The sequence below is a fragment of the Nyctibius grandis genome, chromosome 5 (assembly GCF_013368605.1).
Source record: "Nyctibius grandis isolate bNycGra1 chromosome 5, bNycGra1.pri, whole genome shotgun sequence".
Classification (NCBI taxonomy): Eukaryota; Metazoa; Chordata; class Aves; order Nyctibiiformes; family Nyctibiidae; genus Nyctibius; species Nyctibius grandis.
In genome coordinates, this window is record NC_090662.1 from 75,018,448 (window position 1) to 75,046,283 (window position 27,836).

The 27,836-nt window shown below is 47.7% G+C and overlaps 2 protein-coding genes across 5 annotated transcripts; both read right to left on the bottom strand.

Annotated features, from left to right (window-relative positions):
* Positions 1-871: 871 nt before the first annotated feature.
* Positions 872-8,404, bottom strand: LOC137663869 (C-type lectin domain family 4 member A-like). The gene is made up of 6 exons (XM_068401495.1): positions 8,316-8,404; positions 5,505-5,621; positions 3,311-3,403; positions 2,547-2,698; positions 2,197-2,321; positions 872-1,463 (listed from the first exon to the last, which is right to left on the bottom strand). Exons 1-6 carry the CDS (start codon positions 8,380-8,382, stop codon positions 1,319-1,321), a joined length of 699 nt encoding a protein of 232 aa, XP_068257596.1. The 5' UTR covers positions 8,383-8,404; the 3' UTR covers positions 872-1,318.
* NECAP1 (NECAP endocytosis associated 1) lies at positions 7,135-27,836 on the bottom strand. 4 transcript variants are annotated; one of them, XR_011048229.1, is made up of 9 exons: positions 27,671-27,836; positions 26,293-26,393; positions 26,052-26,156; positions 25,561-25,642; positions 25,049-25,157; positions 24,780-24,966; positions 22,693-22,786; positions 22,193-22,575; positions 9,445-9,522 (listed from the first exon to the last, which is right to left on the bottom strand). XR_011048229.1 is itself a non-coding variant. In XM_068401493.1 (8 exons), exons 1-8 carry the CDS (start codon positions 27,766-27,768, stop codon positions 22,527-22,529), a joined length of 825 nt encoding a protein of 274 aa, XP_068257594.1. In that variant the 5' UTR covers positions 27,769-27,836; the 3' UTR covers positions 20,241-22,526. The 4 variants fall into 4 exon arrangements, 2 of the variants coding, with proteins under 2 accessions (XP_068257595.1, XP_068257594.1); XR_011048228.1 differs by lacking the exon at positions 9,445-9,522 and adding an exon at positions 10,922-11,003; XM_068401493.1 differs by lacking the exon at positions 9,445-9,522 and having other exon boundaries at positions 20,241-22,575.

Consider the following 27,836-nt stretch of genomic DNA (forward strand, 5'->3'; position numbering starts at 1 on the left):
GGAGAGCCTATCTGTGAAGTGACAGGATGCAGCTGGATCACCACCACTGGGTTTCTTTTGCTCCCTATCTAGTTTTTCAGGGTCTATTCAAAAGGAGGCAAAACATGTGCTATTTCATTTCACTAATGCAAAACCAAAAGCCCCATGAGGAGGAAAAGTCAATAACCAGTCAAAGAGCAGGAACAGCAATGAAAACTCGAGAAGGGACAAGTCAAAAGGACAAGAAACAAGCTGGGAGGACAAGTGATGTGGAAACTAGAGAAATTAACTAAAAACAGAGAAGATAAAATCCTTGGAAGGCAGACGCAGACCATTACACCATGGAGGAGAAATTCAACATGGAAATAAACCCTGGGAGAAGTGGCTAAAATGCTGCTTTGCAGGGGTGAGTTGGGCCCTCATAAAACCACCTAAAGAAAGGAGGAAACTTTTTGTCCGACAGTGGGTCTCCAAGGGAGGCATATTAACTCTAGGGCTAGATGTACAATATAGGAAGAAAGAGGTAAATTGTGCTGTTCTGCTCACAGCTAGAGCATTGGGCTTAGTCAGAGCCAGAGGGGAATGGTGGGAGTCCAAGGCAAAGTAAGCAAAAGAGTGAAAAGAAATCTGTTAAGTAGGACCTGTGAGGAAAGCTGAGGCTTGGCACTGGGAAAAAGCAGTTGGAAGAGGGGAGGAGAGAAGCATCTTGGCCACAAAGAGGCTGTGAAGAACACAGTGCTCATGTATCCACCAGAGGACACTGGAGGACATTAACTCAAGTGGCAGGAGAGAACATCTTTTGAGCCTGCTTATACAAAACACCTCAAGCTGAGAGAGGGAAAGAGAAAGAGAGAGACACACACAGCGCAGAGACTTTTTCATTGGTCTAATATTATATTTTTTCCTGCATAAGAATTTGGTATTTGTTCAACAAAACAGCGCAACTAGGGGACTTTCTCTGCGTGCCTCAACAAAAAGCAGACACCTCTGCTCAAGGAGACAAAGGAAATTGCAGCTCTGAACATGTGTCTTCCATTCTTGTGTCTTCTTCCTGGAGAACTCAACCTCTTTTCAGTCAGTGGCTGCCGGATGCTCTCAGAGAGAAGAGGACACAAGAGTGCAGCACCTGCTTTGATGACCCTGAGCCTTCATGTGTTAGCTGAGTTGATATGTCCACTGGGGATGCTGGACACAGGGTAATGTAACTTCCACTCGCATCGTCCCACTCAGCACAGTGAAGATGCAGGCTCCAGGGCCCCCCACGCCTCCCAACACAGCCCTGCGCTGTTCCCAGCTCACTGCTCATCTCTCAGTTTTACTCAGGATGAGGGTATCTCCATCACACAGTTACTGCTGCAGCTTCACAAATTCGATAATGTCTCTCGCATTTGATATCGTTCCAGTTGTTGGGTATATCTGACTTCGTATGGATTACAACACACTTCTGATCATCCGTATCGCTTGGTTCCCCTCTCCGCCAGAACCTGAGATGGAGACAGACATGTTACTCCTCAGCATACCCCGTAGAGCACTGCTGGAAAAGTCCACAGCAGGATGCGAGGCTTGGAGGGGAGAGAGCAAATTTCCAGATGCAGATTCACAGACAGGAGCAGTACCCTTCCTCCGGCTCTGCTACCCCACTGACACCAGTCTTATGTGGAAACCTGCCTTCTTCCTACAGCCAACACAACGGGGCCCTGCTCAGTCCTGGTGGGGGTAGCTGCTCACCACCACTCACCCCATGCGCTTCACACCCAGCAAAGGCATGATTCTGCCTCTGGGACAAGTTTGTCCTCCAGAAGGAGACACAGCAAGGACAGCCCTCGTCATCTCACCCTGTGCCAAATCTCTCCCAAGCATCACAGCACTGGCCTTGCCCATGCATACACATGCACATCATAGGCTTGGTGGGGGCCATATGGAGGTCAGGCAAGGCTGGTCATCTCTGAAGGGTTCTTCCTGCTGGCGAGGTGCAACTTATTCTGTGCCTACAGCATTGATGGCCACATCACAGGTAGTTCATTAATAACCACTAACCAGCATGGATGGGGCCATGTGAACCTCATGTCCTACACAGCCCTCTCCTGCTCCATCATTGTCCTCTCACAAGGACTTGTCTTACCTCCCTCTCATGCACCAACAGACACCCTCACATCTCTCCTACTTTCTTATACTACCAGCAGCCACACCAAACACTCTCCATCCGGGGATACTCACGCTGCTGTCTCATTAAATGGAGTCTGGTCCACCCATTGCCACTGGCCCACCTTCTGTGCGCTCAGACCGATGTAGTAATTCTCTCCTCTTGGAGATGGTTGTAGTAGCTTCTTAGAGAGGAACTCCTGGAAATCAGGGAGAGTGCAATGTCCATGAGGTGCAGGACTGAGCAGAGGGAGGTGGCAGGAGTGTCCGTGGGGTGGGGCTGGTGGCAGAGGGGAGCTGGTACTGAAGGGAAGCAGAAAGGCCATCTTCCCTCCCCTGCAGGACTGAGGAGGGGCTCTGAGTCCCCTCCAGGGCCTGGCACTGTGTCCCTGGCTGCTGTGCCCCTCTCTCGGCCCTGCACCTACCTGCTCTGCTCTGCTGTTGATCACCACCAGGTGGGAACCCATCCCAGTGCAGTTCTGCTCACTCTCAACACTGGACATCATATCATCCGACAGATAATAGCATCTTTTTTGAAATTGTTTCCAGCCCGTTGGGCAGCACATCCAGCCTCGCCCTGTGCAGGGAGAGATCACAGAAATGAATGGTATTAATGAGAGAGATGGTGCCTGCCAGGGTCCCTGTTCTCCAGGGACAATGCTCACGTTCTCCTCAGATCACTTTTCCTGACAGAAAGTGCTTGCAAAAACAAGGATAGTACAGATATTTCTTCCAATTGCTTTGGGAAAGGACCAGGGAGCTTTGTATACACAAATCCATGGTGATCCTTGCAACGTGATCTCAGGTCTTGACACAGACAAAGTTATGTTGGTGATCTGGTTTGACTTCTCCTTGTACAGTGTCCTTTAGGCCTTTAGCCCCAGGGAAGAGGGAATATTGCTTCTTTCCATGACTAGAGCTGCACTTTTATTATTGCTCCATTGTTAACCTTCCTGTGCCTCTGTACGCTGTCCCTTTTGTTTTGTCAGTGTTCACAGCCACCCTGCCCTCCCAGGACGTCATTAACATGGCCCTCTCCTCCCCTGAGCTGTTAGCAGGAAATCCTTTTTCTCCCCACCTCCCTCCTCTGGAGACAGTCTGCTCCCACTGCTGCTTGCTGTCAGAGCAGGCTCCAGCATTCACTGTCCCTGTCCCAAAGACCTCCTGCACCCCTGCCAGCACTACTGACCTTTGTCTTGTGGCACCGCCGAGACGCACCGCCACTCTGTGAATTTCTGCTGCAGGGCTGTGGGTTGGTCACCGCTATGGGAGAAGGGAGCGACTGGAAAGGGAGAGGAAAAGCGGCAGGATTACCTCTTCCTCGTGGCTCCTCACACACCATCTCTGGGCTTCACTCTTTTTTCCCCATTTCCCCACCAAGCAGTCTCTCAGCATCGCCTCTCCTCAGGCTGTCTCTTTGCATTTCACAAGTGGTAACTGCCATCCTCTCAGCAAAGGGAACAGGCATTTCTGCTCCCAGCATCCCACAGATGCCTGCAAGGACTCCTCCACCCACTGACTGACAAGGTCTAGTCAGGATGAGCTGGCCAACAAAGCTAGAGAAGCCGTGAGCCACCCAAGCAGTGCCTGGTGGCCGTAGCCAGCCTGTGGTTTGTCAACAGAGTCTGTCCCAGCACCAAGCAGCTGACATCAGGCCCCCTCAGGTGCTGTGGAGCTGAAGGTGTGGGGTTAGTGTATCCCTGGTCTAAGGCTCTGAGAAAACTGGCCCAAACAAGTGGTATGGCTGCCTTCCTAGGCAGAAAGAGACAATCTTCCATGTCAGAGAGCAGAAGGACCACTGGGAGGACATCACACTGAGGACATGCCAGACACAGTGGGATTGATTCCACCCAACCACAGGCATTTACCATGTGCATACCTACAGCCAAGCTGCCTGTCTAAATCTTTTTACAATCAGTGAATAAAAAGTAGCCCTTCAGTGGCACATCTCTTCCTAAGCTAGACATCAACAGTAGTTTGAATGAGTAACACATTAGATGGGCCTATTTCATCAGCAACAAAAACAGTCCAGGTCATGTTAATCACATACAGCTAGAGCTGCTGAAACCAGGCTGGAAGGTAAACTCATAGGACTTACTAGCCAGTTTATGGGGAATAATAATGTTGGTGACAAGTGTCAGCAGGCCACACCCACAACCTGAAGGACTGTAGAGTTATCACTAACTCAAACTCACAGGGATATTGACTGGAAGCTGATCAGGGTGTGCTAAGTAATACAGATGTCTATTTTTATCAATGTTTCATTTAGAAATATTGTTATCAGTGAGGAGGGCAGAGCAATCATAGTGGCCTCTGTGCTTGATGAGTGAATTCCTATAACAGAGGAAAGCTCAGAGGAGATGGGCAAGGGTGATGCGTGACTGACCACACCTGTTGCAAAGAAAGGTGACCTCATCTCAACACACAGGGGACCATACAGTGGCCTTTGTTCTAGGTCAGCTGAGTGAATCAACCAGTTGTATCAGCTGAGTGAATTGACCAGCTGTGTAACTCTTCATCCCTCTAAAAAAATCAAAAAGAGGGCAATATCTTCCTAAGTTAGCCAGACCAGCATGGGTCTATACGTGGCTCAGCCCAAAATAGTGTAAAAAACAGAATGACTAACAAAAACATCTCTGAAGAAAGCAATGGGCCTGAGCTGGCTTTAACCCACATATTCCTTCTGGGTCATTGGGGACTCCCAGTGTCTTGATGTTGAGCATATTGCAGAGACTAGTAATGAGAATCATATTTGTATTGTGATTCACCTGTGCATTGCAATTGCTACCCTCTGCTAAGTGCAATTTGTACTTGTATTTTTATTTAAATGCATTGCTGTATCACTCTTCTAAATCATGGACAGACATGGACAAAATCAGGGCAGAAAAGCCTGAGACCTTACAGAAAGTCCAAGCAACCCTGAAATTCAGAAAACAGCCATGCTTCAAGTAGGGCATTAGACTAGAGACCTCCAGAAGTCCCTTCCCTCCTAACTCTTTCTGTCATTCTAAGAGGATGTGTACAACAGAACCATCTGGCATAATGCTGTGGTAGTCCTAGATCCCGCATACCAGCTGCGCAAAACACCTGGTTTGGCTGGCCTGCAAGAGAGAAGTTTGTGTCATGTTGCAATGGTACCCTTAAATCCCCAATGTTTAAGTACTCAGAGAAGATTTTGCTCCTAAACATAACTTTCAAATATTCAACATTCAGGTTTTCCAAGCCCAAATGTTGGCACTTGCATACTTTCTCATGACAAAACTGTTCCTGAGTAAAAGCTCCCTCTTGGTTGGAAGACGTTCCCCTTTGGGCTCTGATTTCTCTGCTTTTCTCCCAGCATTTCCCCCAGACCTCTCTCCTGTAAGCAGCCTGCAAGTACTCACCAAAGAAAGCAATAACGAGGGCAATGCACACAAAGAGAAGCAGCAGTGAGATCAGCCATGGGAGCCAAGGTGGGTATTTCTGGGGATGGTGCTCTTGCTTCTTCGTCTCAGGAGGTACTAAAAGTGAAGGAACACACCAAACACACCACCACAGTCAATTATGCTTCAGTCAGCCCACATACCAAGGATGTATTCAAGGGAGAGCTGCTCAAAAAAATGCAGTTTCATTTCTGATGTGGAAGTTACATAGTGTGGGAGAGGGGCAGATAGGGACAGAGCAGGGGACCTCTGAGGTTTCTGGAGAAGGTCAGGTTCCGTGACACTGTTCACAGCCGCAGCCCCACTGGTGAGCTAGCAATGCTAATTGCTGGTGTTTGGGGGTGAGGCCTTCACATGGCCTCAAATTCTGGAGTGAAACCGTGTCTTTCTAGATTGAGCCCAGAGCTACCAAATACAACATTGCTCTATCTGATACTTCAGACATTCACATGAAGATTTCATGTTGACTTCTCCCCAGAAAACTTTCTACGCCTGCTTCAGTTCCTTCTTAGCTTTTTGGACTTTCTGTGTAGAAGGTGGCTGGTGTAAGCTGAATGAGGGCAGGAGACAAAACATGTGCAAAGCAATGATGGCACGTAATCACTGGAAGAGAAAAAAATTTTTTACCTTCCATCTCTGCTTTCCAAGTTAGGGTTCAGAGATTTGCTGTACCCATACTAGGCTGTGCTAGGCTGGATGCCTGGGGAGAACAAAGGGCTGTGTCCAGCAGCCCAAGTAAAGTATCCCACTCAGATACAGACTTGCCAGGGCCTGACTTTTGTCTAGAGGGATACTGCCAGTACTGAGGAGGTTTGGGAGCAGGCAGGAGAACAGGTCACAGGGAAGGAAAAGCAAACACTTGTTAGGAGACTGTTCTAGGTTGTGGCAGGTACACAAGCCAGGGCAAACAGGTGGGTAAAGAGACAGCAGCACTCACTGCAGGACAGGAGTAAAGAAGTTTTGAGAGAGACTGATATTAATGATAAGATTTAGAGAGACCTCATTCATTATTAGAAGAGGCTTCAGCATGGGAAAAGTCAGGTGAGCTTAGACATTACCAACATGGAGTCTGCGTGGCCAGAGTAACCACTCAGAAGGACCACAGAGCAGCAAGACTCTCTCAATCTTTCAGTAATTTTCAGTCATAACTCTTGTCCTATAGGCATACCATGAGGCTGTGAGAGACATTAGCACTGTATGCAATGGTACTACTGGACACTTCTGTGAATTCAAAGTATAAGCTAAGCGTGTGATCCCTTGGATAGATGCACTCAAAGACAGATCCTGAGCACACACCCAAACCTATAGCATGAGCCTGACGTGAACCCGGCATCAGCAGCTCAAGCAAACATGGCTGGATCAGGTGTCTTTGGAACAGGTCATTGGGAACTCAATGGGGAATGTCCACCACCCTTACCTCACCATGATGGAAATGCTAGCTGTAACCAGAAACAGCTAATCTTGGTGCATCAAAAACAGTGAACTTTCAAGCCAGTCAGGAGTATGTACATTCTTTATTTCCATGACTCATGCCTCAGAGCAGGCAAGGAATAACCTGGAGCTGATGCCTGCTCTGTTTGGGATCGTAAAACTGAGGTAAAGCAGTAAATAGGCAAGTTAATATCTTTAGCAGCAATAATAATTTATTTATTCATTCATTCATTTACGCAAACATACTTTCACCCTTCTGGAACCTGTTGTTGTGTAGGGTCCTGTATCTAAGGGTGGAAACAATGAGCCATACATGGAACATCTCTATGTGTTCCTACTTGTGGCATAATTACTACAGAATACATACTGATCAGAACATGTCTTAAATTTGCATGAAGCCTAGTAAAGGCACTATTTCACAACTGTGATTTTTAATAGCAATAAAAATTTGTTTGGTGTGTTAATTATTTTTCAGGAGTGTAGACATCAATCACAGAATTGGATCTTCCTCCAGATCTTAGATAATTCTTCCTCTGTCTATTTAAGGGTGTTCTGATCAAGCCTATTCTTCCTTTTAACTTTTGTGTCTCTCTTCTCCAAGCACCATTTCTCAGTCAACCAAGGACAACGGGGCTATAAGTTTTTGCAGCCAGTAACAGCTCTCATGAAGCTGCAGAGGGCAACAGACTGCTCTACTGCAAGGAGGCATGTTGATTCTCTACTTCTGCTCTCTCCATAAGCAGGAATCTGTAGCCTCACTCTCTCAGAGGCAAGAGCAGTAGCAGACAGGGCTTGGGCTTATTTGCTGCCATTTTCTGCCCTGGGAGCCCCTCCACTTTTGTGACAGATCAGATTGTTTGTAATAAACCATAGTCTCTATTACTGGTACTCAGTATTTGTCCAAAAATGACTCATCCAAGACTAGATAACACAGAGAGATAGCTACTGCTTGCATTGTACCAGAGCTAAGCACTCATCCTGGACCCTCTATCATTCACCACTGTTGGTGTTGCAACCAGGAGACTAAGGGAGCCCAAATATGTTCCTTACTGAATGCTCACTTGAAACCTACTGTTTGTGCTCCCAGAAGTCATCTTTGTTCATGTTACAACTCCAGCTACCTAAACGTTCCCACCTCTCCTCTTGTAGACATTCCTTGACCCTCTTACTTCAAAACTCCTCCAGTCTCCTGCTCATGTAGTGGTAGACAACTCCTTTTTCTCACCAATTTGTCGAGACCAGGTAGGAACCAGAGTCACAGAAGGAAAAGTCTCCATTCCCTGTTCTTCAGCCCCCTGCCCTCCAGGTCCCTTTCCCCTGAATAACCCACCCATTCCTTACCTTTGACCTCTGCAGCCGGTGATGCATTCTTGAACTGCACCTCCGCGTAGGTGATTTCTGATGCCATTTAATCACAGTGTGATCACTGATCCCTGTCCTTAGTTTTGCTATGTAAAAGGTGGGCCTTTTTGGTCCCCGGTTCCAGAGGGAGACACTAATAAGTTACTGAGCCTTTCCCATCTGCTCATTCACCCTCTGTCAAAGAAGGCTGGGTTGAGCACTGGAAGCACAGGTGATAACCTGAGAATTCCTGGGAGCTCAGAAATGCTCTGAACAGATCTTCAGTTTCTTAGCCCAGGAAGTCAGACCCAGCACTATGGAAACTTCTGAGAAAGAAAAGAAAAATGAGAAGCTAACAACGGAAAAGGAAGTTGCAGTCCTCCTTCCCCATATCAGATTCTCAGCTGATAGGTTTCCTTTTTAAGATTTCATGTTTTTTTCTTTTTTTATCCTTCTTTTTTTACTCTCTCTCCTTCCCTTATCTTCATGCCTTTCTTTGTCTGTTAGTAACTGCCATTGCTCTTAGGTTTGCAGCTATCATGGGTCTTAGCCCAGTTTAACCTGCAGCGCAGACCAATACAAAATGCATTCTGCCCTCACTTGTCTTTTGTAGTAAAACTGCATTTGCTACGTCAAATATTGCATGCTATGTCCCATGCTGGGAAGTCAGCCCTAGTTGGCAGCTAGCACTAGAACAAACCTTAAATGAGGAACTGTTCCCGTAGAAGTGAGACTGGGGAGTCACAGCCTTAGGCAGAGGAATAGAAATAATCAGAAGTTGGATATATCCAAGGAGAAACAGAGGAGGATGAGGCCAGGGTCGGGGAGGAGAACAAGCAAAGTGGGGAAAAAAAATTGTGTCGGTGGTTTGAGAGGTTATTGGGAAAAGCACACACAGAGACCTCTCTATCAACCTGATTTACAGCTGTGGAAGTTCAGAGCAGTGCTTGCTTCAGGGAGTCAGGCTCCATTTCCGAGGCTGAAAACGGCTGGTTTATATTTTTTGCTCCAACACAGTCATTTATCTCCCTTTCCTGCTTTCTGGTAAAGGGTGCTGATATTACCTTGGAGAAAATGTCAGACTACTGTTTAGTCTGATTTCAAGCTGGGGCAGATGTCGAAAGGAGACAGTCAAGGGAAATGTCTGCTGAGATACATGCTGAATCAGAAAGACTTCTGAGAAGAAATGCCAATGAGTCAGGATACCCTGGAGAAAAAGGGTGAGAAGAGTTCAGTCAGCAGATAGGACTGAGGAATCACAGAATGGTTTTGGTTGGAAGGGACCTTCAAAGATCATCTAGTCCAACACCCATGCTGTGGGCAGGGGACATCTTTCACTAGATCGTGTTGCTCTAAAGCCCTGTCCAATCCGGCCTTGAACACTTCAGAGGATGGGGCACCCACAACTTCTCTCGGCAACCTGTTTCAGTGTCTTACCACCCTCATCTTGAAGAATTTCTTCCTTGTATCTAATCTAGATCTAGCTTCTTTCAGTTTAAAACCTTTGCCCCTTGTCCTGTCACTACAGGTGCTGGTAAAAAGTGTCTCTCCATCTTCCTTATAAAAAGTCTTTCTCTATCTTCTTATAAGCCCCCTCTAAGTATTGAAAAGCCACAATAAGGTCTCCAAAACAACCAGAAGGAAGAAGTTTTGCTTGGTTAGTTTGGCTGGCTGGAGTTTCCTCAAGGCAGACCAGAATGGCACACTAGCAGGACATCCAGGGAGCTAGCACATAGAGTACACAGGGCAGAGTTGGAGGTGAGGTAGGACAGTGCAAGGAAGAACATGCATCAGACATCAGAGGAGAACAATGTGGCAGAAGGCAAAGGGCAAGGGAGGATGTAGTGGGTATCCGAACACAGGTTATGGAGAACTGCCCCTAAACAGAATGGGGCATATGTAGATGGATTTCTTTGCCAAGGAGCCTCCTCATGTCTCGTGTCCACTGATCTGGCTTCACTTCTCCTTTTTGTATTGTGTGCAAAGAAGGTGACTTTTATACAAGAGCAGCTGCAGGAAAGAAGCCTGGTCCCTTGAGAAGATACATGCTGCCTGCTTTTCTTTCCAACATCCTTCCAGCACTTTCCTTTGTCTTCAGCCTTGGCCCTCTCACTGGAATTAAGCCTCCCCAAGTGTTTGCTGAAACCTAGTTATGCCCTCAAATTTTATACTGAGATTTCAGTCAGAGTAATCCTCTGCTTGCTTCCCCCTTGCTTCCAGCCAACCAAGCCACATGAGACTCACAGTCTCAAGGGGAAAAGGCTTACTTCCTGGCAGGGTTTCAAACTTTCCAGTGTGAAGAAATGGGAAATACAATCAGCACACAGAGAAGGAAGTCACAGTGTAGCTTCATGAGATTTTTGCCATTGAAACACATCTCCAAACACAGCTGAAGCATTTCAAATGCAAATTCAGGATCTAGCTGCTGATTTTATTAGAATACACTAGATATTGAGCTGTCTCCTGATGTTTGAGCACAATTCTCTCTTCTCAGCCAACGGAGTTCCTGCTTGCTGTCAAAATTCAACCCTGAACCGTGCATCCATAGGATAAAATGCTGGGCTCTTGTGCAACAACAGTGAGGTGATATTCCTGAGGGCAAAATTTGTGCTTTGAATTTCATATGCACTGATGGCATGTAAATGGGTGGGAGATAGGGAGAATTGAGCCCACCAGTTAGTTGCAGGGCTGAAAATAGAAAAAAAAAAGAAAATCTTGCTTAAAAAAAACACCAAAACTCACACTTTGTTTCCTTGCATTCCCACTGCTGTTCCTCAGTTCCTTCCTTCCCCCTCCACCTGTGTTCTGCCCACCCCGTGCAGTACACCCTTGTCCTCCCACAATACCTGTGTTTCCCCACAGACATCTTTATCTCAAACCCACTCAGCACTGCCAGGCACCTCCCATGCTCCTAACTCCCACGTACCTCGCAAGCCCCAGCTCCTTCCTAGGACTCCATATGTTTGCTCACTACAACAGTCCTGCTTTCCCTCCTTACTCATGTTCCAGCTGCTGCCTTTAGGTGGTTGCAGTGCAAGCTGTGCAGGCACCATTTGGCTAGCTGACCCAAACAGAAGGCAGCACAGGCATTACTGCTCTTTCTCCCCTACCTGTCAATGAAGTTGGAGTAAGTATCTGCAAGCCTTTCATCTCACAGCCAGTTTCACCCAATTTAGCAAGCAAGTTCATGTAACAACTGATGAGACAGCACCATTGCACCTGCCTTAGTTCTGTTGAAAATCAAGCTGAACCTGCTGAGTTAAAATTAAATTCATAAGCAAAGAGAAGGACTTGAATCATAAAGGTGTGATCCCACACATTCCAAAAAAAAATCCCCTTTTCCAGTTGAGCACAGCTGTGGTGGGAGCTGCAGGGAAGTGGGACACTTGTTACAAGCCAGTCAGAATGGAGAGAGGCAGCTGAGGGAATTCAGTCATCACAGGTGGCAGGGAGGTAACACAGGGACATCACATTGGCAGCCCAAAGCCAATACCTAGCAGCTCTTTAGAATATTTGACAAAAGGCAAAAGGAAGCCGACGGCTAAAATGTCGAGCCAAAGGGAATCCCAGTATGCATTCTTCAAAAAGCTGACCTTGCATTCAAATGAGGAAAATTGAAATGACCATGATCTCAATTAAATATAAAACCACAACAAAGCAAAAGTAAAAGAGAGTCTGAAAAACAACTAGCAGAAGCCATCAGAACTAGTAATAAATCCTTTCCTATAGATCCTGAAAGCAGAAACCTTTTCACAAGCTTTGAGGACAACTGAAGAGCAGGGTATGAAAGAAGCAGTCAGAGAGAACAAGGACATTGAAACAAAGCTAAAGTAACTATTTGTGACAGTGGAAGAAACTGGAGAAATTCTCACAGAAGAACCCTGTTTTGTGAGGAACTAAACCAAAGGACCTGTCCAAAATAAAAGTTATTGTGCAAAAGGTATGGAATTAGCAAGTCTGGGCAAGATAGTCCCAGAGGTTCCCAAGAAACTTGGGGGTGAAACAGTGCTAAGAGCAATGGATGGCCTGTTGCCTTAAACCGCCTTTTAATTACCGAATCACAGGATGGCAAGGAATATACAAAGAGGGAGGAGGGGAGAAGTCTAGGGAGATTTAAGAAGGTAAAAGTTTGACATCTGCAGTGGCCAAGTTAATAGAAATTATAACAAAAGAATAAAATTAATGGACATGTCTGTAAGTGTCATGTACTTTGGGAAGAGTCGATACAACCCTTGTAAGGAAATCATGCTTCTTGTAGTTCTTAGAAGGGGTCAATAATCACATGTGTGAGAATAATCCAGCTACCTGTGAAGTTCCTCAGCAAACAATTCTAAGGAACGTGGGCGGCCATGGGATAAGAAGGCAGACCTTTTCATCATAAGGAGACAGGAAAGTTGTCTAGGAATTAACGGTCAGTTCCCTCAGTGGACAGAAAGCACCTACAGAACTCTACCACATCTGTAATAGGACCCTAGCTGCCCTAGCTGATAGGACAGTCTTGCCATCACCTGCTCTTATGGCACCTCTAGCTAGTGCAGTCCCCCAGGTCACTCAGCTAAAGACAGCCTAAACCCAGTCCTGGTTTTCTGTCCCTATACCTGGGTGAGGAGAGCATCAGAAGTTAATACATGCCACCCTCTTGGTCTTCCCTCCCCACATCACCTTGCTCCTCTCCTAGGGATTAAGGCAGAACTGTCCATGGAGGTAATAAAGGGAAAGCAGAGCCCTTGCAGGCAAGGGAAGAGCATAAAAAGGCACTGAAGCATGGGGAATGGGGCCCCCAGGCCTGGCACTGAGCGGTGAGTAAGGGATGGCAGGTATCAATCAAAGGGATTCAGGCAGCAAGATCTCCTTGAGAGCTCTTGAGGAATTTGGCTGGTTAGAGGGGATATAGCAATAAGTGATCCCACTGTGTACCCTGCTACAAGGAACTGGCTAGGAAAGGGAGGGACAGGATGCTGCAGTTCTCACTGCAGGAGCTGAGTTCCCCAGCTCTAAGGGACAGTGTGAGAGCACTGCAGCCTGCTGGGACCTGAGAGAAAAGCATCCTACACCCTTCTCACGCATGGCTGACAACACTGGCCAGAGGTGCAGGGAGAAGAGACCTTCTGGGAGGCAGTCACCCCTGCCGATGACAGAAGGTGAACCAGGGTGACATACAGATACACTAGGACGTCTACAAAGAAATGGGTTATATGGAGCTGTGAAAGCTCAGAGAAAAGGACATTTGAGCACCCAGGGGTGAAGGGGAAACTGAGAAAAACTGAATGGAAAGTGAGAAAAGGAGATGAGAACAAAGAGTGGGAGGGATAAAACAGGAGGTAGCACTGCAAAGCCACACTTATTTCTGGCAGGTGGCAGCACATCACCACAGGCAGTCCTGAGTCAGCAGCAACACTTTGTGTCCTGAACAGAACCACCTAGAGTAGCACTCTAGCATTTTGTCAGAGCCCAGCATCTCCCCAAACTGCTATGGTTACAGTACCATGGAGAACATGGTGGAAGGAAACAAAAGTAGGAAAAATGAGAAAGAGATGTTCCTACCCAAAAGGGTTTGTGCATTCCACCCCTACCCACATCTCTGCCAAGTTTCAGGAAGAGCTGAGGGTTTCAAGCAGAATGCACCATGTCCCAAAGCTATCCAAGCTGAGGGAGCTCAAACTCATTTAGCTTCAGAAAGGGAAAGTCATGTGCTCACCTGTGATGACAGGCTCCTGAAATTCTTCAGGTATAAGGGAAGGAATAAGAGAAGGAAGAACAGTATCCAGGGAAGCTTCAAACAGACAAGAAATCCCAGCCCACCCCTTTACATATACCATTAGCCCGGGATTGTTTCTTCAGAAGAGAATTAACAAATTATCCAATCAAAGCCAACAGAGGACACATTCAGATGCATTATCTCACATCTTTGTTTCATGCCATTACTGGGACCATCACACCTTCACCCCCTTCTTCTTTTGGGTCTGAGACACAAGTCTCGAGGCCAGAAATTGTTGGAGATCAGTTCCAGATACTGTGGTTGCTTGCCACAGCTGCACATCTGACTCAAAACCTGGGCCAGATCCAAGTCCTGGTCAGACCCAGTGGCCTGTTTCAGAGGCAGGGCCATGAAGTTTAGCTTCTTACAGTTCGCTTCTTGCATGAACAAGCTGTGGCCACGTAACACCTCCCCACAGAAGCGATCCTTCATGCTTCATTGTCAGTTCTGTCCAACGATCACACGGATCTCAACGGGCTTGAATTCAGTTTGGCTACACCTCTGCTCAGTGAGATGAATGCACCTCATCTCTCTCTTTTGAAGGGGGAGCGGAAAGAAAAGCACAAAAATGGACAACAATCAATCACAGTCACCAAGCAAGCATGGGGGCTATCAGGAAAGGTCACCCAGATCCTTGCTGTAACCTTGGGGCCACTCTTATTTGATCTCAAGCTCTTTCCCTCCACATCCTCGCATCCTCTCTGTGCACATGCAGTAAAGCCTTCTCAGAGGGAGGTTTTTGAGCAAGCTGCACTGGTTAGGCTGTCCTGCCAGATGGCACTGGGACAGCAGCCCAAACCTCCCAGGCCCTGCAGCGCTTGCCTCAGCGCTGGCATGGTGTGGCTCCCTCACGCTGCTCCTATTCTCAAGGGTAGATTTATCAGGAAGATTGTAAATGGCCTGTGCTGACCCTTACCCTGTGCCCTGTAGCCAAGAAGGCCCTGCATGCCATTTGGAGCTTCTGTGCCCATCACACACTATGCTCTCACCGTCCTGCAGCGGGGCGAGGGAGACCACCAGCCTCCAGAGCAGCACAGCCGTCCTACGTGTCTAGCCAGGATGGGACAAGGCAAAAGCCATTGGAAACAACTGCAGAAAGCTGAATTAAACCCAGGGGGTACAGTCACCTCAGTCGGACACCCCCTGGGACTTCATCACTGAAATACGCTGGGGACATTTTAATGCCAGGCAGCAAGGGCTCTGGCTTTGGGGTTCAACCGCAAGCAGGAGCCTCCTCACGACATAGACGTCAACGCAGTCAGATGGGGAAGGACACTTTTTGTTCCTCTCCAGGTGCCTGCGTCAGCCGCTTTTACCACGCTATGGCACTGAAGTCAGCATCAGCACAGTAAAGCAAAGGGTGGGCAAACAGTGCTTCCAGGTGCCAGCCTCCAGCATGGAGCCGGTGTTGACTCAGAGTGCAAAGGGCCCCGGCTGCTGCCTCCCTGCAGGCCCTGGAGGTGCCACCTGGGACTGACGCAGAGGGCAAAGTGATCCTTGCTGACTCATGCTGGCGTGCACCACCATGGCCCACGCCTCAGACTCTGCCTCCAGTTCACGTTTATTTGCACATTTAGCATTTTAAGACCAGGCAGGCACAGCACACCACGCTGGTCCTTGCACAGCCTCTGCCCTTCCTGACCTGAAGGAACACCGTCAGACCTCAGCATTCCCCACCACCTACCAAACCCTCATATCAGATGTCTCACCAGATGCTGCTGGCCTACTGCAGGACCCACCTCACCACAGCCAAGCACAGAAGTTGTGCAAGGAAATAGTTCAGGTTGGAGGTTCAACCATTGCTCAAAGCAGGGCTGCTTCTGAAGCTAGACCAGACTACCCAGGGCAGGTTCTCCACTTACAGAAATCCTATTTCTGTATGGAATATATTGCTTAAAGTCTTCCCAAAAAGTATGCAGTGGTCATTTCCAAGCATGCTTTGTACATGTACCCACGGTATTGACTTCAGCTTTAGGTACTAGTGACAGCAGCCCCTAACTCTGGGCTATGGCCCCTTAGCACATACTCTTCACAGAAAATGCTCTCCTACCTTTCTCCTCTTGGCACTGCTGCTCACTGAATTTAGTTCCTTGTCCCTGCCAGCTAACCAAAGCAATGGTTTGTGTAGCACTACTGATGTAGCATCTCCACACGTCTTTGAACAGTTTGCTTAACACTCTAAGCTCATGGACAAGTGCTTAGACTTCACTTCAAAAAAGACCAGTAGTAGTTCAGTTCCTATGGGCCAAACTTTAAAGACAACACACATACACACATGCATACACACTGGCAGACCACAGGACTGAGACATCTCGATTCTAAGCCCTACGCTACACTGTGCATGAGGGCATTAGGATAGCAGAACATGTCTGCATTTGGAAGCACCAGTTGCATTACTGCCAAACTGTCAAGAGGCGGGGGGGGGATAATCTTTAAACTGTGCTTCTGTAAACTTGACCAGGCGTCAGTTTTAAACCATTCAGGAAAGCATTTGAATGACAAGCTATGATACCGGTGGACATGAAGTCAGAGCTGCTATTGGACTGAGGGAAGCATTCAATAAAAGCCCACAGAAACTGCTATCACTCAAAGCTGTTCTGGTCTGTTTTAAACCAGACCCACCAAAGTCCTTGTTCTGTCATCTTAAGGTTGCTCGCCTTTGTGCCAAAGACACCCTTTCCATTCCCCTCCATCTCAGATGCTCCTGGGGACACCTCCAGATGCTGCAGTTCTGCTTTGTGGCTTGTTCCATACCCAGGTCCAGCCCTTGCCCACATCCCACCCTCAGGCACAGGTCTCCCTTGCCCAGGGGAGGTCACTGCAGACAGCCAACCCAGGAGTCAGCACACTCTTGCTGACAGATGCCAGCTACGATTACTTTTCAGAGAGCTAGTGCTACCATTTCACCAGTGCTAGCCAGTTCCCAGGTGATGTTTGCCTGCATCCCCTGCTCCCAGCTGCTGGGGGCCCAGCCGGTCCCTGGAGATGGCAACTAAGCCCAGGGATTGCCAGAAGCCCTGCAACAAGGGGATTCAGCAGCAGCAGGTGGCAGCACATGGTCATGGGTGAGACTGAATCTGCAAGCGCTGGTCGCAGGTGTCACCAACCCAGCCAGGCTTGCCCACCAGGCTGGGAGGGCAGGGGAGCACCACGCCTCTTTACATCCATCCCTAGAGCACATGACTCAACACAATGGCTGCAAGTTACAGGCAGCTCCCTCCTTCAGGGAATGTCTCTTCCAACTGCTTCAAGGATTAAAAAGCTGGTCTCCTAAGCAAGCCAGCTGCCTCCGCCCCAACATGCAGGAGCTGCCATCCTACAATGCCTGGGAAAGAAAAGGGAAAGCAGGCCATTGCACGTTACCTGGCTGGCCTGCCCCAAACACAAGGGATGCAAGAAGTCCACCACAGGGTCTCAGCAGTGACAGCTGGCAAAATGTGGCTCTGGTTGGGAGCCACCACAGGCACCAGCTGCTGCTGACTGATCTTGCCATGCTCAGAGGCAGCTTCAAGGAACGTCTGTCAGAGTCCCAACTCTGGATGAGGACACACAGCTATAGCTAATGGCAGCTGGAAAAATTAAGCTATCAAACTAGGTCACTCATCCTGCAATGTGCTTTTCCTGACTATTAGCACGGACAAAGCTATTAACTTGGAAGAAAGAGACCTAAAATGGTCTCTAGACTGAGAATCTATTGTTCATTTAATGTAATTAGCACTCAATGGATTGCCTAGACCTCGTGGCATTACAATGTGTGTTAACTACATAGGCCCCAGAGCTCTGTTTTTATGTATTAACAGGCCAGTTGTGCTTCCTCCTAGAGCTTTGGAGGTTTATGCTGATTTAACAGGATGAGTTCAGGTTCAGATCCTGTTTCCTCATCACCAGAGCTCAGGAAGATTTTGGAGTTTTTGGTTTCTTGTTTGGTTTTTATTTTGTTGTTTTCTCCAATGGACATCTCTTCCTCTCCATTTCTTCAGGAATCCACGCACAGCACCAAGGCTTTGTGAAAGCTAGCAAGTTTGTGCCTACAATCCGTACTGTGTGGCTGTAGTAGGACCAGTTACTGCACGGCTGTGAGACAGGAGTTTTAAGTCACAGAACACAGAACTGAATTAACGGGGGAAGGAGAGGGAACTCTCACATGCCATCTCAACTACAGCTCTCGCAAAAGAAACAACCAATAAGCAGACAAAACTGGGATCTTCCCTTTGATGCTTGTTTCTTGACTCTTTCTATGTGCTACAATCTGTCTCCCATTTGGCATGAACTCTTCTCCCCCTTTGACCATTGCCCCTCTCAGACTGAGGGCAACTCTTACCTAGCTGCCTAAGGAAACCAGTTGATCTGCTACGTGGAACATAATAAATGTTCAGGAGATAATTGCTCAGTTTGATATGTTGATACACATTAAATGGCCTTAATCCTTTACCTAGAGAATGCTATTCTCTGCAACATCAGAGACTGTAGGTCTGAAGCAGCCTGCACACTGGCTTCTGCTACATTAGAAGAAACCACCGGCAACAGAAAGTGCAGGAAGAGATGGGAGGATTCAGCCAGCCCAGTCACATGCCAAGTCATTTCACCAGTAACTTACTGTCACAGCAAACTTCTCCCACTGGGGACAGAAAGATTGTTCCTGATGGTTGACAAGAAGGGGGAGAGGATTTACACAAGACACATCAAGCTGTTGCATTCTAGCAGGCCTCACTGCGAGCAACGACATGGGGACTGGGAAGATCTCCAGAGAGGACTAAGCTGTCCCTCATGAACTGTTTCCCAGTCTTCTATGCTTCTCTATGCACAAGCAGGAGTATATCCCAGCACCTCCCTTAGGTACGCACTCACCTGAAAATCCTCCTACTCTGGAGAAATACCCTCTTAGGCTATCCAACTCTTTTTGCTGCAAGTACCTACTGAAAAGTCACAGAAGCTTCACCATAGCTCATGGACAAGATCCTTCACCTTCTGCCTGACCAGGACCTATGCAACATATCCACCCTATTCACCAAAACAGAGTAATAGCTTTGCTCCTAGATCTGAAGAAATGAAGAGAGGTTTTTTTTTTGGCCACCACAGATGCTAGAATATTTGACAATGACACCAGTGTTAACTGGTGTCATTCAAACAGCTGACTTAAAAGGTTAAGATTTCTCATCTTTACCCAGGCCACAAGACTTTCATTGTACTTTCAACACAACTGTATGTAGAGCTTTGCTGCCTGGCAGAGGAACACCAAGCAAGTGTGGCTGTGCAAGAAGAGATAGCTGTAAGCAGGCTTGCCAGAAGAACGCCAGGGCCCTGAGCATATTCTCCCGTCTTCTGGGGGACTGGCTGCCTGGACTCAGGTCCAGCTTAAATAATGTGTCTGGATTTGAGAAAACTCAGCAAGGTAGCAAGGTTTGCCTGTAAGCTTATCTCAGCTAAAGTTCTCACCCTTGATCCCTGCCTGAGCTAGTGCAGCCAAGCCCATGCCTGGCCATGTACCCTGCTGATCTAAATTCTCAGCCTGACCTGCTCTTATCTTCCTGCTTAGGTACAGTGGGACTGTTGGTTTGTCAGCGAGGCCAGGGCTCCTGCCTGCCTTGCTGTGACTCAGCTTCCAGCTTGCTCTCCTTTTCAGAGCAGCCTGCCCTTGCTGCTCCCTGACAAAGGGCCCACTCAGCTCACCTTGCTCATCTCTGCAGTCAGCAGAGAGACTGCTTCCCATTTACTAGCATGGCAAGAATCAATTCTGTAAACATCCTGCAGGGTGTAGAAGTCTCTAATGCCTGAACTGCTCAATGGCAGGGCAACTAAGTTTTCTCATTTGCTAATTTTATCCACATTCTTATCAAGCATCACACACCCCGCTACAGTCAGGCCTGTTTCCATGTTGGTTTGTTGTGGTTGTTTTGGTTGTTATTTGTTTGGTTGGTTGTTTTTTTTTAACCCTGATTTGGAACAGCCATAGGTCATTTTTGTGTCCTTCTTCCATGACCCTACTTTTTCGCCTAGACAGAGCCTGAACCTGTTCACTCCTAAAGCTGCTCTTGTCCAGTCTGCAGGCCATACACACTTGTAGAAGGATAAGCAGGCTACTAGGATCTTGCCAGAGACATAAAGACCTTCAATCTGCAGGGCTTCCAAAGCAACAACTTAGAAGACTCATGACATTCTTTTCCCCAGTATTACTTGTTTAATTACCATTTGCACCAGTACATCTTATGCTTTATATACATATATCTTTAATTTTTGCTTCTTCATCTTTTCAAATACATAATATATTATCTCCAGAATACTAATTAAGACAATACAGAAGAGGCTCCTAGTTAGTTGTTAATTGGGGCCATGAACTTCGTTTGGGGAACTGATACATAGTTGAAATGACAGGACCTCACAATGATTTCAGAAAAAAAAGAAAAAGAAAGCAAAAAGCCAACCAGCAGAGTCCATGACTTTGCTAGCAGATTATAGCCACCTACAAATTCAGAGGGGGCAGGGAGTTAACGTACAATGAGACTGCAGGAGTGACTATGAAGGCGGGGGAAGGGCAGCAGGGGGAACACCAAGAGAGCCAGGGGATCAGGATTAAATGACTTAAAATACATCCAAGAGCAGTCTGGTCCCCACTTCCACAAGTGGAAGTGCAGCAGCTTTAGAGCTATTTTCAAGAATTTTGCTTCCCAGAGGGATGGTCTAAGTCAAACATTGTCTCCAAAATGCCCTCAGTGTAGTAAGACGACAAAAAGGACAGAGACCTTTGCAAGTACAAGGTGCATACAGCTAACTACTGTCTTTTAAAAGCCTCACAAGGGAATCTTTGCCTAAAGCGAAAAATTTACTTGCACAGCTGTGCTAGCAGAGTGTACCCCAGTTACAAAAGTGTCACTGCTGGTTGAGTGTTCAAAACAGGAAGAAGCCTTCCAGTGAAGTACCAAAACCCTAGTGTTCCAGTAACTGGGTATGGCCGTAGAAAGGTCACTGAGCCCACCATCCCAGCTAGTGTTTTGGCTTATCAGCTAGCACAGAGGGTAGCTAGCATTGTGAGGTCTCCAGCCTGCCCATGGGCTTTGCCCAGAGTAATCAGCAGACTTACACCCCAGATCACATCCATAACTGCTGAGGACAGAATAGTGTCCAGATCAAAGGGCCTTAGGAAACGCTCTCTGCTGTTCTCTTTAGGAGAAATGGCCTTCTACCTCTTTCTAACCCCCTAAACCACACAGGAAATAGAGGAAGCTTGGGGCACATTAAAAATAAAAAAAAAAAATCCAAGATACAATAACCAGCTCACATCCCTAGAAAGCCAGCCGCAGAAAAGCCATAGGAAGGAACATAGGTGGGAGAATTTTGCTGCCACAGTTCTCAAGATTGGGCCTACTATACATTTCTTGCCCAAATGACAAGTGTGATCTGAAAAGGGGAAGGAGATTGTCCCTTCACCAGAGAATAATCCACTGTCCCATCATAGTTCTTACTGTGGCATTGATATGCAATACTTGTAACAGTGCCAAGTCACAACACAAGGCCAGGGCTCAGGATAGTGATGCAGGAACATGAAATGCTGAGTGGTGGGATTACCTGGTTGTCATGTAGTGCAAGTAACTACCAAATTATAAAAACTGGCTTTTTTTTAAAGCTATTTCCAGTTAAAACAGCTCAACGACAATGAGGCCTTTGCATGGGGTGGGAGGGAGAAAGGAGTGAAAATGAGAGAAGTTCCTCCAGTGAACCTGCAAACCAAACAAGGAGCCTCAAGATAGGGTGCCCACCTGGAGCTACAGCACAATGGCAGCAGGTTTACTCAAGGACTTGTATGACTCCTCCCACAAGAGCACAGGAACATCCAGCACTATCAAGAATTGCACCAAAGAGAGGAAGAGTAGTGCGTGCATGGGGAGGTTCACTCCTCACCACAGACATAATCAAAGAGGGTTTTGTGTTGAAACAAGACCTACTTCCTCACAGCTTCCATTTATAAGCTGCAGCCAAATGCAGCTGCCCTCAGCATTGCAGGCCAAGCTGCAGAGACTTGACTCACTATTGAAAGCAGCCACAAAAAGCAACAGTCTAACCAGAGAAAATTTAAAAGGACAAAGAACCCAGAGGCACCTACCCAGTCTCTTCCTATACCCACCTTCTTCAGGATTCTTGCTTTCCCTGTATGGAAAGACATGGAAAAAGAGCTAGGATGTGCCATGTAACAGCAAAGTGGGTGGAAGAGATGAGGATACCTCTCTCCTCCTTGCCCACCTCATGAGGAGTCAGTATGTTCTCTTTAGGTTCAGTGGTTTCACTGTGGGATGAAAAAAAGTAAGTTTTGACTGAAGTGAAGATCTGATTTAAAAAGGAAGGATTGTCCCGGTTTGTTTTTGATTGAAGATTAGAGAGGTTTGTGCCCCCTCTGATCCCATTTCGTGCCTCTAAAGCCTCTTGGTCATCAGTTTGTCCCATTCCACTGCTTTGACCATTCAGAACTGGACCCAGTTGGACTGCTGAGGAGCCTGATTGGGAACAGCACTGAAATAAAGAAAGGACAATCAAAGGAGTAGATCTAATAAGACTTCTTAACTTACGGCTCTTCCAGTGCCCATCAGGACACTACACTTCTGTGCAGTTCCATTCACCACAGTTTACCTGGATGCAGTGCTGAAGTCTCCCCAGAGGTCTGTGGTAGCTGACGCTGGTGCCTTGGATGCAGATGCAGGAGCATCTAAGTCTAATAGAATATCTAAGGCAGCAGGGGGGGGAAAAGAAAAAAAAAAAAAAAAAAAATCAAGCTAATCAAGAAGAAAACCCCACAGGCATTTAAACTGTCACCTTACACAAACTGCTGGATGCATGGGCCAAGAATCTTTGAAGGGACTCCAGCTCTCCCTCCAGAAGAAAGAAGTTAAGCTTTTTAAGGATTTTGTTATAACAGCAGGTCCTTTAGCTGAATGTGCACTGAACCTCCAGCTCCTGCTACAGGGGTACATCGTCTTCAAGAACTATTCAGCCTCCACCTAGGATACCAACTGGCAGATCTGTGACATGTTACCTCTCCCAATAGAAACAAGGCTCAGACTCAGCCCAAGCTCAGCAATCGTTAACAGCTGGCAAGCAAGCATCACCTTAACAGTACAAATCACGCACTGGAGCCCAGCCCTGTTCAGAAGCTTGTGGTTTCTTCTCACTCTGATCTCTGTACAGCACTGCTAAAGTCTCTGCCTTCACCAGAGTATCATCAGCTCTCCAGACACCTCTGTATGGTCACACTAAAAGTGTGTACAGCATCCAGAAGACTGCAGCAATCTCTGCTATAGAATCACTGAAGGTCCCTTCCAACCCAACCTGTTCTAAGATCATCTAGTCCAATCCCCCTGCCATGGGCAGGGACATCTTCAACTAGATCAGGTTGCTCAAAGCCCCATCCAATCCGGCCTTGAATGATTCCAGTAATGGGGCACCCACAACTTCTCTTGGCAACCTGTTCCAGTGTCTCATTACCCTCACTGTAAAAAATTTTGTCCTTATATCCAATGTGAATCTACCCTCTTTCAGTTTAAAACCGTTGCCCCTTGTCCTATTCACTACAGGCCCTGGTAAAAAGTCTTTCTCCATCTTGTTTACAGGCCCCCTTTATATACTGAAAGGCCGCAATAAGGTCTCCCTGGAGCCTTCTCTTCTCGAAGCTGAACAACCCCAACTCTCTCAGCCTTTCTCCATAGTAGAGATGTTCCAGCCCTCTGATCATTTCAGTGGCCCTCCTCTGGACCCGCTGTAACAGATCCACATCTTTCTTGTACTGGAGACCCCAGAGCTGGATGCAGTACTTCAGATGGGGTCTCATGAGAGTGGGGCAGAGGGAGAGAATCACCTCCCTTGACCTGCTGGCCACACTTCTCTTGGTGCAGCCCAGGATATGATTGGCTTTCTGGGCTGCAAGCACACATTGGTGGCTCATATCCATTTTCTCATCCACCAGTATCCCTAAGTCCTTGTCAGCAGGGCTGCTCTCAATCCATTCATCCTCCAGTCTGTACTGATACTGGTGATTGCCCCACCGCAGGTGCAGGACCTTGAACCTGGCCTTGTTGAACTTCACACATACATACATATATGTATGTATGTATTTATGTATGTATGTATGAAATTCAACATATATATATTTTTATATATAAATTTTATATAAAATTTATATACATATTTTTAAAATAACCCACTATACCCACAATCCCACTATACTTTGCACCTCTTTCTGCTGCTCATACTAAAGCTTCTTCTCTCCCTATTCAAAGCCACTCAATAAATGCTCTTCCTGCGTCTTTCAGCAACAACCACGAGTCTATCCATATTTTTCTGCAGAAAGCAAGTGACTGTGTGGTACTTCCCAGACACTCTACACAGCTCTGCCAGTGCCCCTAAAGTACAAACAAGTTCAGAAAAATGCAACTATCTAAATTTCATACCCACCCCCTCCAGATCATTTTGACCAAGTTGTTTGTTTCTCCTTCTGCAAGGACAGGAGCTACAGCGCTGTCCTCCTTGCAAGGAGAACAAGCAGGTATTATTAAACAAGCATGGAGATCCTCAGGTCAAAGAGAACAAAGCCCTCAGGATGCATCATGTCTCACAGGGCACTGCTGGCACTAGATTGAACACCGGTTCCCTGAAGCAGGCCTCAGTCCTCTCTATACATCTACTAGTGTCTGACAGACTGTTTGCTCTGTGCTAATGTTTACCTGCACTGCTCATGTTACTGGATTTCAGCACGGGTGGTGGTGTGACATGGTTGGCAATGGCTGTGGAAGAAGGGGGAGGTATAGGAGGGACTGCAATTTTGCCTCCTGGTGGGGGTGGCAGCAGGCTTAGGCCCCCTGACCCAGACACACGGGGCTTGGCTGCTCCTCCTTTCTTTGTCGTCATGTTCTGTATAAAAGGAAAAGACAAGTAAGGAATAGTCTCCACTGGCATATCCAGAGAAAGAACCAGGGTAAAGTGGGCTGCTCACCCCAATGTTCAGTTTGATAGTCTGCCCTTCCTTAAACCCTAAGTCTAATTTGGGACGTGTGTCAGCTTCCTGGGTCTCCTTGGAGATCTCTGTTTCCTGCTTCACCCACCTAAAAAGAACATAGGAAAACATAAGACCCTGTGGCAAAGGGAAACAGGGTTTCAGAAAAATTCATGGTTCCTCTCCCTACCCCACCAAAGATCTACCTTGCCTTGACAAACCAGCTACCTCCCTACTCCCAGTGTAGTACAGCAAAAAGCTGGGACCACCACAAACCCAAGAGACTAATACTGCACCTGTAGCATCACAGGATCTAAGCTTAAGACTTACATACCTGACCCTGCAGGACTCAGCTTGCATGACAGTTGGCAGCACACTGAAGTGTCCCTGATGGAGCCAGAGCAGGGCTTCATGACCATCCCAAGGAAGCCAGCACTAAATGAACATGCACCACCACCCACCATGTTGTACAGGGCAGAGGAAAAACAGCATTCCAGAAAAGCACAACTCACTTGAAGTGATCCTGCAAAGAGACGTTGAAGTCAAAGGCATCACCACGATCCGTGAAGCCAATGCCTATAAAAGCACTTCGTCCTAGCAAGGAGACAGGAGTCGTCATTGACAGTGCCCTGCAAATGGGCTCTTGTGTTCATTCACTCCAAAATCCTTCTGCTCCTCCTAAACCACTCTGTGCTACCTCCCTCTGACACACCTGCAGCTGGACACCAGCAGCTCACTGTAGTTCATTGTTCCTAGCCTTCAGGATGCATCCTTCTTCCCATGCGGCACTCTCAGAAACAGAACGTTCCTTCCCAACCCCTGAACTCTGTGCAATGTAGAGAACCCTCCTCTGTTAACCTTGCCTTCCTGCCCCTCCAGGCACACTACCCAGCCTTTTCAGCACTCCCAACACCATTTCAATCCACCTGGCATACACCCAGTTCCATCAGGCTAAGTCTCCTCCACCCCTAGCACTTGGCACATACATGACCCCTCAACTCACCAGTCCCATCCTGAATTCGAATGACAAAATAGCGGCTGGAATCCGTCACAGTCTCTACTGCAATGCCAGGGTACTGATCTATAGGAGCCTGGGCAAAGAGTTCTCCTGCAGACAAAGGAGAGCAACCTCTTGCTAAAGTGTGTCCAGGGCTGCCATGCACAGCTCTGAGCAGGCTTAGAAGTGCAGGCCCATAAGCAGCAATCATAGTCACAGTCTTGCCAAGCCACAGCCTTTCCCTTACCTGAAACCTTATCCTCCAGTTTTATGTATGCAGTTTTGCCTTTGGAGGTGACACGAAGCCGCCCTGTCCAGTCCGGATGGTCCAGTTTCCAGTCAGATGCTCTGAAAATAAAAGCAACTGTTCACTGAGCACACATCAACCCCTCCACTTCTGCCCAACCATCTCAGCAAAAGTCTCTGCTCCCAAACATTCAACACCTGCAGCTGCCTTATTCCACTGCTCTCCCCAAACAATATATGACATCTCGGCTCCTCTCTGTTGCTGCCAATCCACACACATGGCTCTGACTGGCCCCTCTTTCCTCTGGGTAAAGGGAAATAGACACAGTCCAGAGAATATCAACTCTGTCTTTACCTTTATAAGCTTGCAGAAGAGGGGAGACTGAAACCCAGAAACTCACTTGGAACGGTAAACCCAAAAGTGATGACTAAGCGATTTGTGAGCATAAGGAAGACCCCAAAAATTAATTAATAGCATGCTGAAAAGCCACTCCACTATTCTACCCTGTTGATGTAAAATAATATCAAGTATCTCTGAACCCAGAGCCAGCTAGCTTACGCTAGGTAAAACATCACACACACTGTCATCTTGACTAGCCCATCAAACTCTTTGCTACAGACTGTTGTAAAGAGAAAAAAGAAAAGGAAAAAAAAAAGAGAGAGAGAAAACAAACCCCAGCCTACAGGATTCTACAACTGGAAACAAACATCTGCAGCCAGGTGCAGCAGCCACAGCGGCAACAGTCTGCCAGGTTCAGCGAGTACCACTGACACCCATCAGTGCTTCAGGGCACAAACCCATTTCTCCTGAAAGCCTGTGGGCACACCTTACAAAGTCACACCCCACCGGTTTCAGCTAAAGAGAGGAAAGGCATTTCTGACTCCAGCTCCTGCAATCTCTTCTTAATAACCATTCTGAACTCCTTCTGGCTTCCTCCCCGCTACTGCAAGAGCCACCAGGCCAAATCCAACACACCGTTATACCACATCAGACTCAGTCCCGGGGAACTGGGCAAACTGGGAGCGGAGGTCAGCTCTGCCTGGAGAAGCAAGTTGCTCAGGTGCCCTCACCTCCTGCACACGATTAACACAGCAGCCCCTGCTCCTCCACAGCAGGGAGCCGAGGCTCCCGCTTTTAGGCACAAACCACTTACAAGAGGTGACTCAAGCCGGTACATCCCCCAGAGCTGCAGCTGGGGGGGGGCTAAGGCCTCAGGGAACAGGGCCTGACCTGCTTGCGGCCACAGGCCACGGCCTCCCAAGGCCCCGCTCGGGGCGAGGACGCCCCTTCCCAGGCCCAGCCCCTGTCTGCCCTGCCCGCGGGACTGCGGCCATAGCCCCGCGGGCAGGGCGATCCTGGGCGCCGCACACTCCCTCACCTGTACCCGCGGTTGGAGGTGCGCGGCGGGATGCGATAGACGTTGACATCGGGCTTCACGCAGAGAACAGACTCGTACTCCAGCTCAGCCGCCGCCATCTCGGCCGCGAACCGCAACGAGCCGGCGAGAAGCGAGGGGCGGGAGCCTAATAACCGGGGGCGCTTCC